This window comes from Ostrea edulis, chromosome 8, assembly GCF_947568905.1.
Source record: "Ostrea edulis chromosome 8, xbOstEdul1.1, whole genome shotgun sequence".
In the NCBI taxonomy this organism is placed as follows: domain Eukaryota; kingdom Metazoa; phylum Mollusca; class Bivalvia; order Ostreida; family Ostreidae; genus Ostrea; species Ostrea edulis.
Window position 1 is genome coordinate 49,611,379 of NC_079171.1, and position 12,558 is coordinate 49,623,936.

Sequence of the window (12,558 nt, forward strand, 5' to 3'; positions counted from 1 at the left end):
CCCGGGGTGATGTTACGTATAAAATATCAAGAGGGAAAGAAGGCGAAAGTTAGATCCTACACACACATACTCATGTACGGTTCCTGTATTAAAATCTCATTTAATTTTAAAAATACACCGTAAGCTCATTCTTCACATAAAGATTATTAATGACCATAACATGAATATTCCTGATGTAAGGTCATTTGCACCATTTCTAAAGGTCTAAAAATTAAAAATTGATTAGAGTCTTAATATATCTTACTAATGGCAATTTTTTAAAATTAATACTGATAATAAGTTTCCATATGATCAAAGAATATGTCCTGGCCTTGACCAATGGTCACATTGTCAAGTTCACTTTTTAGAAAATACAAACCCTGTCCTGGCCATATCAATTAATGAAGAAACATTTAGATTTCATACTTACAACATGTTTTCATGTTAACTGAGGCTGCATTAGGACCTGATCCAAGGACATATGGTCAAGTTCAAGGTTTTTATGTCACACAGCTCCGACGGAAGACCTCTCGTTGCTTTGCAACGAGCTTTGCTCTAGTTATATAGTCTTATGGATCAGAACACACCTTTGATATAGCGCAGCAGAATTTACTAACAAAAGACAATTAAACAATGATATTTATTTACAATTGATAATTGATAGAAAATTATATCAACAGTAAACTACTAACTTACGGTAGTTGAACAATAAATCCGAACAAAATTTACACATACAAAAATAGTAATTCCAAAATCCTAGTTTCCATTATCAATAAAAAATTCAAGTGCATAAAAAGTGTCTAACTAGAGCTTCTTTTGATCATCAGAATTCCAGTGTATTTATAATCAAAATGAATTTTTCTAGCAGAATCTTGAAAGACGATGATGCAGCTATTACGTCATCTTTCTATCGAAATTAACATGAGGTCAAGAGCAATCTAAGCCACAGGTGTCTTAACAAGTAAACATAACTCTCTAAAACAATCTAAGTCAATTTAATGCAAATAGTAATATACATGTACGCAACATGTATCAATGTTCCATTGTCACTTATATTTTTCAAGTGATTCGACACACAAAAACATATTCTGCTAATCATCAGTTTTTAATGCGAGACATGCTGCTAACAAACAAGACGCTGACACGGGGGTTTCAACAATATCGTTTAAACTCAGCATTTTGCAAATGTTGTAGTCGTTATGACAATCTAGTTTGCAAATACATCCTATCATTGGGTCAAATACTGTCTGACTTGCTTCATACTGATTGTTAGGCCGTTCTTAACACACTGATTTTGACTACGGACAACTCCGTTTACCTGATCAGGATATAGGGCTCACGGCGGGTATGACCGGTCGATAGGGGATACTTACTCCCCCTATGCACCTGATCCCACCTCTGGTGTGTCCAGGGGTCCGTGTCTGTCCACCCATCTATGTTGTATTGCTTACAGGATTTTTGAGATTGATCACTGTTCCTTATGTGCACCTATCATACTTAAGAATATTTTGTTTTGAATTACAGGTTTTAGATACAATGAATGTTATACACTATAAAACCTAGCTCTCTTTACTAATTTTCAGTACTTGCATTCGCAAATCACCTATAGTGAACTGATAACCACTACGAGCGCAGAGTGTTAACACAATCTGAACAAACTGGTATATATATTATATAGCAAGAAGGGAACTAGCAAAGCAGCCATTAAATTCTCGATTGTTCGCTTCAAACTCTCAAAACTTCGGTATTAATCGGTATAATGATTAAACAAAGTTCCCAATCGAAAGCCAGAATATTGTTCTATTTTGTAATACATAAATCGGTTACTTGATTTCACAGAAACTTTGAAAAAAAGAAGTCAAAGAACCGAAAATTAGGTCGCCGTTGTTAACATACACCATTTTCTCCATTTTAACTTCATTACGTTGGATTTTATGCATTTGTCATCCGTTACAGTTGATCTTAGGATCGCCTTTTAAATATTGCTGTTTGTGGTCACCTTCACAATATTTCGATGAATGGTGATCATCCGTTTCGGGATCTCAGATTCGTTTTCATCAGCTGTTAGCCCTTGAGTTCAAACGAGCCAACCGTATTTAAGGTAATTCCCATACCACATTTTAATATTGGAAATCCGACAGATTTTTTATCAAAATTCGCATGTATTTTGTCGAGGATGTATATTGACCAAATTCATGAAAACATGTGCTTAGTGGACTTCCCCAGAGTACAGCCAATTCTAAAAATAGAAAAACCACTTAAAAACACGGAAGTGTCAGTATACATTTTTTTAGGCATTCGCTTTATTTAAACAGTGGATATATGTTTGTTTTATATGAATTGAAGAAAATTGATTGATTTTTATTGTTTTTGATAACTATTCATCTACTGAGCCATGCTGCTGGTTTCAAAGTGATGAAAATGCACGTATAGTAGTCCAACTTTTGACTTCATACGTCTATCATATCTGGAAATTTGTGACTTCTAGGCCCTACAGATTTTTAAAACATTTTAATATGTTTAACCTTTACATTGCAGCAATCATTCGATATGGAAAGTAAATGGGGCAGCGGACAATTTAAGAGCCCAATGACCCCCTCTATGTTAAAAAAACCGCATATTGGAAAACGGTGCTTAAAATTCTTATCCCTGGAAACATGTTTAATTCATCATTTACATTAGTAAATTACCATTTCAAGAAATATTACAGGGTTGTTTTTAAAACAGTTTAAAACATTAAAGGTTTTGATAACTGAAAACCACTTTCTTTGATTCCCGTAAGGTTTAGGGATCGGACTTGATGTTTTGAAAATCAAAACCGTAATATTGAGCTTACAGTGTACTAAAAGGCGCAAGACAATGCCGTGCCTTTCACTAAGAGAAAGAAAGTATCAATGACCGATGATATACATGATGGATTCCTGTTTAGCATAGTGAAATAATAAATCTATAGTCCAATCACACAGTGATTCACTGTCCATAAACTCGAAATATCAGACTAATCCATAGACTTCATCACATGAATACTGACATGACGTCAATATTGATGAATAAAATCAATTCAGACTACATTGTTTGGTCGCAAATCTATTGCACAGGCACTCGACGTTTTAAAAATCTATATCAACAAGAGGCCCAAGGGCCTAGAATCGCTCTTCTGATAAATTGTACAACCCCACCATTTCTATTCTTAGCCTCTTAGTATTCTAAATCTTTAGTTAAATCCTAAGAATTCAAAAAAATATGTCAATGTGACCTACTTTTTGGTTTACACATTTTGAGAACCCAAGAAATATCAACTGACAAAGTTTGATGATTTTAAGCCAATTAGTATCTGAATATTGAAATATAGCTGTCAAATTCCAATCGTAGGTCATGGTGACCTACTTTTTGGTCAGCGAACTCCGAACATGCAAGACCCATCAACTGACAAAGTTTGATGACTGTAGGTCAAATAGTATCTGAAATATATAAATATAGCCGTCCAATTCCAAAAGTAGGTCAAGTTGACCTACTTTTTGGTCGAAACCCTTCGAACATGCAAGACCCATCAACTGACAAAGCTTGATGACGGTAAGTCAAATAGTATCTGAAATATATAAATATAGCCGTCAAATTCCAAAAGTAGGTCAAGGTGACCTACTTTTTGGTCGACACACTCCGTAGACTCAAGATGCATCAACTGACAAAGTTTGATGATTGTAGGTCAAATAGTGTCTGAAATATAGTAATTTAGCTGTCAAATACCAAAAGTAGGTCACGGTGACCTACTTTTTGGTCGACACAAACCGAAGACTGAAGACGCATCAACTGACAAAGTTTGATGATCCTAGGTTTTACAGAGCCCAAAATATGCATCTAAAATTGAAAATGTGAAATTTGAATATCTGCAAAATTCAAAAAGTAGGTCACTGTGACCTACTTTTTTATAAATATGTTTCAAGGCCTCAAGACGCATCAACTTACAAGATTTGATGATTCTAAACCTCTCGGTATTTGAAATAACAACTTAAAATATATCTATAAATGATAAGCCATAAAATTCAGAAAGTAGGTCACAGTGACCTATTTTTCATTTGACGCATTTCAAGGTCCCATGATCCACCAACTGACAAGTTTTGATGATCATAGGCTTCAAAGTGTCCAAGATATGCATCAAAATTAATTTTAAAATAAATACCTGCAAAATTCATAAAGTAGGTCACCATGACCTACTTTTGAGACTACTTGACACAAGGTCCTAAGATGCATCAATTGTCAAAATTTGATGATCCTAGTCTTTATAATGACTAAAATATCTAAGATTTAAGGAATTTAAAAAAATTTTTAATTTAGGTCAACTTTGAAGTGACCTTGAGACCACGACCTTTGCCCCAGGGTAATGCCTTGAACAATTTTTAATCTACAACATATCCTCATCCTTATGTGTAAGTTTGGTGATAATCTGCCCTGTGGTTCTTGAGAAGAAGATTTTTTAGCAACCACTACTTTTGTTTGTATTTTCCTGATTATCTCCCCTTGTTAAAGGGTCACATCCCTCTATTTAGTATGCATGAAAGCCCTTGGGCCAATGATACCCTGTAACAAATTTGAAAAAAATTGGCCAAGGGGTTCTTGAGTTATAGCCCTTTTTCTAAAAAGTTTACGCACACCGCACAAATGGCCATAGCATTAGCTCTTTGAGCCTTTGGCTCAGAAGAGCTAAAAATTGTCTTCCTAGAAACAAAATATTCACAAGGTATATCACGCCGTCATCTGGGTTTTCTTATTTACCAGCTGCATTAATTACAATTTTCGAGGAAAAGTTCTGTGTAAAAAGATGATTAGAACCGTAGAGTTCAGAAACAACGCCGTCAGGGTCTTACCTCTCTCATCGTCACGGTGAACTAAAAACAGTCCATTCAACGGTTATAATCAATCGTCAAACACCGTTTACTGCTTCTCAAAGTGAGGACGGAAGTTGACATAATTTCGGGATATCCCAGTTTTCATTGGTCGAGAAAATTAAAAATATTATAATTAACTGTGAATATGTTAGCGAGGTAATAGATCTTGAACACTATATCCCGTGGTATATATCTTCTTCTTTTCAACGTTAAACATGATAACACAATAAACGTTGTATTGATTGATTAGTTGATAGTAGATGTCATGCATACCATTTAAGAAAACTTCACAATAACTGAATTAACACCCACACACGCGTTCACGTGAGCATACTCTCAAAAGTTCACATTGATATATATACAGCAACATGTCTGTAAATTTTCAGTGTTGTCACACTGGTTGACAAAACTAAGTGGGTTGGAGTCGAGAGAAAAGGAGGAGGGGGGGGGGGGTCATATCATCCCCAATGTTGTTTTGTCATTGCGATGGATTGACTAAACTTTCCGCGCCAGCCTGTCGCAAAACCACACACTGGTGCCCGAGTTTTATTGTTTGCAGGGTTGTATACTATCCTGCATTCAATGTCGACCCCCTACCCCCCCCCCCCCCCACCCCTGCACAATGGCAGAGGGTACATCAATGGAATTCTTATTTGCATAATTATGTCAAATTCCGTCTTCAATTCAACGGTTTGTCGCATTTGAAAAGCAGTAGACGGTGTTTGACAGTTGATTATAGCCGAAGAATGGACTTCATTTCGAGTTCACCATGGCGATGCGAGATGTAAGACCTTGACAGAGTTGCCCCAAAAGGGTAAGGGTCTGATTATTATTTCATTTCGATCATCTCGCTGAAAATTGAAAGGGATGCAGCTGGTAAAAAGAAAATCAAGATGGCGGCGTGATATACCTTGTGAATATTTTGTTTATAGGAAGATATTTTTAATATAGATAATTATAACGTCGAGTGTATGTGATCATGTGCATAATTGAGGCATCGAAGGGGAGTTTGAAAACAAATTACGTCGTAAGATCTTTGAAACAACATAAACTTGTGTAGATCGAAATGATTTTTACATTTGTTAACGTCCAGTCAGAGAATGTTAACCTAGGCTCGTGTTACAGGAAGAATTTGTGAAAATTCGAATATTTAAAAGAAACCGAATTCTGCATTCCTCGTCCCTTAGGTATTTATTTTTTATTCCTGGTCGTTTTTAACATTATACGATACAGTCATGCGATGTAAGTGTTAACAACATGTAGTACCACGTACATGCCGAATCAAATAAACTTGACTAAAACATGCCGACAAGAAAGTTTTTAGATAAAGGAAAACTATATGTTACACCTACGGACACTTACAAGAACACAAATGATACCTAGTGTAGATAAATGTTACAAATCTGCCAGCGTATGATCTAGTCGAACGCCCTAAAATTATTAGACAAATCAGAGATATGGACACATGCATATTTATTATGCATTCGGAGAGCCTTGGAAGCTATTTTTGTCATATAATTAAATATCAAATGTTCTAGATCGGAGTGGGGTGGGGTGGGGTTGTAATGTCATATAGCTTGATAATGTGCGTATATTTTTAAGGTCATGAGATATGATGACATCGTATTCTTTCAGGTTTAAATAATTTATCAGGAAAACACAAAAAATATGTGAATGCACGAGTATTTGCATTTGGTTGTAGGAGATTCGATTTTACTACCCGTATTTAATGATCCGCAATCATACAGATATGACTTAGAATAGATAGTCAAGGTTGGCAACACGATTTAGCATCAAAATCTGTAATATGTACAGAAATACCACGGGAATTACCAAACGACTAAATCGTAACGCAATGCGTATGAAGAGTTTAGACTAAGCGATGCATGGAAACATTCTCTCTCCCGAGCTTTCTTTGTATATAACCGGTGTGTTTGTAATTTCAAGATTCGTATGTTGTTTTTATTTTTAGCTTCAAACAATCAGTCCGAATGGACAGGGATACGGGTCTACAATATTCATCAAAATATCATCGGGCTTGTAGCACGTATGACAACGTGCGTGACTCGTGAATAACATTTCTAACGTTATTTGACGTGATATGGGGAATTACCTTAAACATCAAATTTCTGATAAATATCCGCAGCAAGCGTAGTGGACCCTTTAAATTTGAATCATTCAGTAATGCTTAACTCGTTTGAACACAAAGGCTAATAGCTGTTGAAAGCGAATTTGATCTGCTTACAGCTTTCGAGCAGGGAGGGATTTTTATCGTGCCACACCGGTGGTGACAAGGGGCATCTGCCTTTACGGTTTCATATGACGGACCGCTCCATTTTGTCGCCTATTAAGAGAAGTAAAGGGTACTGAGGAACTATTTTAACTAACCCTGATCCCCACGAGAACAGCTGTGGAAGATAAACTTGAAATGCAATGCATCACATCATATACCAGAAGTACTGTAAATCAAATATGGATTCTAAACATCTTTTACCAAACTCAAAATTACAAACATTTATCAAATCAACATCAAACTGGGTAACTTTTCAACAATCCTCGGGAAATCCTTTACTTTTTGGCATCACAGATAGTTACTTCTTCAATAAAAATGAAGAAAGGGTATAATCATATTGATTAGTCATTCAAAAACACCAATCTGAAGTTGATATTAAAAGATGCTGACGTTCCTCCTTAGCAATATATTCGTTTTTTGTGATCAGACTGTTGGAATTCCCGATGGAACGTATGATGGTCTTTTATTACCTGACCTGCTTTTATGTTCTTAAAAGACGATATTTATTCAAAGGCTTCTACTGTGTTGGTGATGTTGAACACAATATTCTGATATATCGACGATGTTTTACCTATAAGCAAAAATTATTTTCATTTATCTGTCAATTCGATTTACCACGATCAACTCTAAATAAAACATACCGCAGTCTTTCATATATGTTTCAAACTTGGATATTTTATTGAACATAGATGTTAACGGCAAACAAACATCTCAGCTGTATCACAAACGAGATTACTTCAACTTCTCCATCGTCAATTGTCCACATCTATGTAGCAAAATTTCATTTTCACCTACATCTCGTGTTGATGCCTCTCACTTTATTCAATATGCAAGAACTTGTTCTGCGTAAGATAAGTTTTTAAATACGAGATAGGCTACTGACAAAGAAGTTAATGTTACAGGGGTTTTAAAAATCTTGTTTAAAATTAGCATTTAGCAAATAATATGGTCGTTATAACGACCTAGTTTGCCAATACAACATGTCATTGGGGCAAATGTTCTCTGACGTGTTTCATACCGATTGTAAGGCTGTTCTTGGCACACTGATTTTGACTACATATAACTCTGTTTACCTGGTCAGAGTATAGGACTCACGGAGGGTGTGACCGGTCGACAGGGGCTGCTTACTCCACCTAGGCAAATGATCTCACCTCTGGTGTGTCCAGGGTTCCGTGTTTGCCCAACTATCTATTTTGTTTTACTTATAGGATTTATGAAATTAATCACTGTTCGTTATGATCATCTTTGATGACCAATACCTGTTGGTATCTATTATATTTCCTTCGTAGTAATATGTTTCTATGTTCTGAGTGACCTTGACTTTTTAAAACGGCATTTGATGAAAAGTGTTTATGCAAAGGAACATTTGATGAAAAGTTTGCCAGATATGAGTTTGACGGACGGACAGACACAAAAGTAAGTATAACCTCTACCGCAAAAAAAATCAAGTCGCATAAAATAATAGTTTGAAACATGATATATTAACATACATCTATATTTCTTAACCTTGCGAATAAATGTTCATTGACATATTACCATGTTGTAGTTGAAGGATCTATTTGGTTTCCTGTTCGTGGCAGTCTTTATTGTGATAGGAGTTGGGATTTACTACCACGCAAATCTCTGGCCGGATCATCAGGGCATGTGGGATGGTGACTGGACAAAGTGGAGAATTTGGCAAATTATTTACTACCCCTATTTTCAACTCTATGGAGAGTTATTCAATGATTTTTTGGAAGGTAACAATGTTATTTCTTTAATACAGGGGCTTCAACAGTCTCAATTGAAGTCAGCATTTCGCAAATTATATGGTCATTATAACTATCTAGTTCGTCAATACAACCTATCATTGGGTCAAATGCTGTCTGAGGTGTTACATACCGATTGTTAAGCCGTTCTTGGTGCACTGATTTTGACTGCGGATAACTCCATTTACCTGATTAGGATATAGGGCTCACAGTGGGTGTGACCGGTCGACAGGGGATGCTTACTCCTTCTAGGCATCTGATCCCACCTCTGGTGTGTCCAGGGGTTCGTGTTTGCCCAACTATCTATTTTGTATTGCTTGTAGTAGTTATGAAATCTGTCACTGTTCGTTATCTTCACCATTCAAGCTTCAATGCGCACTTGATTAATACGGCAATGATGGTTGATATGCTGTTAAAACCAGGAATCTGTTTTCGATTTTTCAATGAACAATTTAGAGCAGAATTGTGAAATTACCTTTCAATACGGTAACATTTTGTGGGCTTTTCTGTTTTACATTGCGAAATCTGTTTTTAGATCCCATGTTTGATTTTTGTTAGGTCGAGTATCGTGGTTTATTGCAGTAAAAAAAGTCACGGGTTTATTCATTCAATGACATCAACAAATTCATATGTCAACAAACATCAACTTTAATGAAAATAAGAGCAGTCTTTCGAATTGTGTTATCACATATTTTTGACATCTCTAGGCAAAGACCTATCAGACTGTTCTCACAATACTTCGGTGTGGCAGTCCGACTCTTCCATTGAGCGTTGCCCTCAAGAAGACTGGACAGTGTTAGGCGTTTCAGCAATCTACATGTTATTCTCTAATCTTCTGTTGGTTAACCTCGTTATTGCCATGTTCAGGTATGCCATGTGTTGTATAAAGATATTTTTTCTGATCATCTGCGTCACCTTAATGAGTCAAATACGTACGATTTTGTCATAAATTACAAGTGTCCTGCCTAAATTATGGACAATGATAATAAAGTTGCTTGTAAGTGGGGTAAAAATGTTTATCCTTTTCGAAAGTCGATAATGAAAAAAAAAGATATCTATATATATCACATTTGTCAAACTGTAAGTGTCAAAAGCTGACGGTTTTTGTAGCCTTAGGGCGCTCGCTTTGCCACCGGGAGATTCTTAATCCCGGTCTCACATCTTGCATCAAACCTACAACTTATATCACAAGTATCCAGATATCATGTCTTCATCAAACGCTTTTCATTTGGAGTAAAAAGTTGTGTCTACAACTGTAGCTGTGACTGTAAAAGTGGATATGATAAAGAATCCTAACTGTGACGGCGATACTAGCAAAGTATTCCCCACAATATGCCTTATTTTACATCTTCCAATGATCCAATATGTATAAATTTGAAATGTTTTTGCAGCTACACATTTGAAAGGGTTCAAGAGAACTCCGAAAAATTATGGAGGTTTGAGAGGTACACCGTCATCAGTGATTACGAATGGAGAATACCTTCTCCTATCAACATTATATTTCTTCCGTATCGTTTTTGCTGCTGCCCAGGCAGGAAAGGATGCTGCCTCGAGGAGTGCAAAAGTAAGATCTAAATGTAAATTCAAAACGTCATCTACATCTACTAACCAGCAAAACCGTGAGATAAATAACTTTGTAAACTGTTACATATGTACTTTGAAATGTACATTTGCTTCCTTGTTACTTTCGTAATACAAAATCGATGCAATGTAACATATTACAATCTATATATTTATTTTCATTTACTTTTCGACTCGATATTTCCCATTGAACTAGAACTCCTCATCTTTAATATCATATTCGAATGTTCCACTGGAGAAAGATGAAAAAGTGATCACAATGAACATTGATCAGTCTCATAATTGAAAAACAGAATTTGAAATTAAGAATAGACATTTGGACATACCGAAAGTGAGATCAGGTGTGAAGGATGAGTAAGTACCCCCGGTTGAGGAGTAAATACCTAGACCGGTCACATCTGCATTGGTCCTTATATATTACTCAGGTAAACTCTTTAGTAAACAAAAATATTCAAAGAATGACCTAACAATTGATATAAATCGCACCAAACATTTTGTGACCAATTGACAAATTGAATCATTTATCAGATGTTAAAGCTGTCGTGGATATTTTACATATTCATATGTTTCTCATCTCAGTCGTCCTATTTCTTTACACAACCCATTTATACCTCAACTCTGACTGGTGCATGAACATTAAAATGCCATGATAACGAACAGTGATCAATCAAATAAATCCTAATAAGGAATACAAAATTAAAAGTTTTGCAAACATGAACCCCTGAATATACCAGTGGTGGATTAGGTGCCTAGGACACTAAGCAACCCTTGTGGGCCGGTCATATCCGCTGTGAGCCCTATATCTTCATCAGGTTAACGGAGTTATCAATAGTCAAAATCAGTGTGCAAAGAAATGCCTAAACGTGGAATGAAACAGGTCAGCAACATTAAATCCGAGATGGGGTCCATGTTTGCCAAACCTTTTTATGTCTCTTATATAAGTTGAGAGGTTGATTAATGTTTATTATTTTCACCTTTTAATGCAATTTACCTTTTTTATGCATATAATTATGAATTTTTATATGGTAGATTGTCAAAATGTCTGTAAATTAGCCACAATATTGATTTAAATCTGAGCCCCGATTGTTAAAACATCCCACTAAATACACAAGGAACCTCAAGGTACAACGACATCGCATGCAACCTTCCTGTGGAGGTAGTGTGACATATTGAAACTTTAAGGTAATTCCCCATATCATTTCAAATAGCGTTGTAAACGTTATTCACGAGTCATGAACGTTATCACACGTTCAACGAAACCAATGACATTTTGATGAATATTGCAGTTCCGTATTCCTGTTCATTCGGACTGATTTTTTGAAGGCAAAATTAAAAACTTAATATTACAAACATACCTCATTTTGTTAACACTCACATCGCATGGCTGTCTCGTGTTGTTAAAAAACTACCAGGAATTAAAAATTGCCAAGGGGACGAGGGATACAGAATTCGAGTGTTTTGAAATATTAAAATTTCCCAAAAGATGTAACACGAGCCTAGGTTAAAATTCTCTGACTGGGCGTTAAAAAATTTGAAAATAGTTTTCATCTACATAACTTTACATTTGCCAGATTTTGTTTATCTATTGTGACGTCATGCCAGTTGTCATGTGACGTAGTCTGTGGATTAGTGTGATATATCGAGTCCATCACTAAGATATTGGACTTATACATTTATTTCAAATTGCGAAACAGGAATTCATCATATATATCATCGGTAATTGATACTTTCGTTCTCATAGCCAGAGGCACGGCATTGTCATGCGCCTTTTAGTAAGCTCCATGGTACAATTTTGATTTTCCAAACTTCAAGACCGATCCCTGAAGTTTACGGCAATCGCTGAAACTCGTTTTCAGTTATTTAAAACTTTGATTTTTTAAACTATGTTTCAAAAACCACTCTGTTAGACATTTGAAATGGCAATTAAGTAATGTAAATGATGAATTCAACATACTTGCAGGGATGGGAAGTTTAGACACCGTTTTCCAAAACGCGTTTCTTCAGTGTTTTGAACATAGAAGGGGTCATTTAACTCTTAAATTGTCCGCTAACCCACCTAATTTTGATGTCA

General features: G+C 35.8%; 1 protein-coding gene across 3 annotated transcripts in view; it reads left to right on the top strand.

Moving 5' to 3' along the window:
- Positions 1-12,558, top strand: part of LOC125661864 (transient receptor potential cation channel subfamily M member 8-like) — a 70,566-nt gene that overhangs the window by 55,451 nt on the left and 2,557 nt on the right. For all 3 annotated transcript variants that reach the window (XM_056146373.1, XM_056146372.1, XM_056146374.1), the window contains 3 exons: positions 8,705-8,897; positions 9,614-9,773; positions 10,298-10,470. In XM_056146373.1, coding sequence (XP_056002348.1) covers positions 8,705-8,897; positions 9,614-9,773; positions 10,298-10,470 — 526 coding nt within the window. The remainder of the gene's footprint in view (positions 1-8,704; positions 8,898-9,613; positions 9,774-10,297; positions 10,471-12,558) is intronic.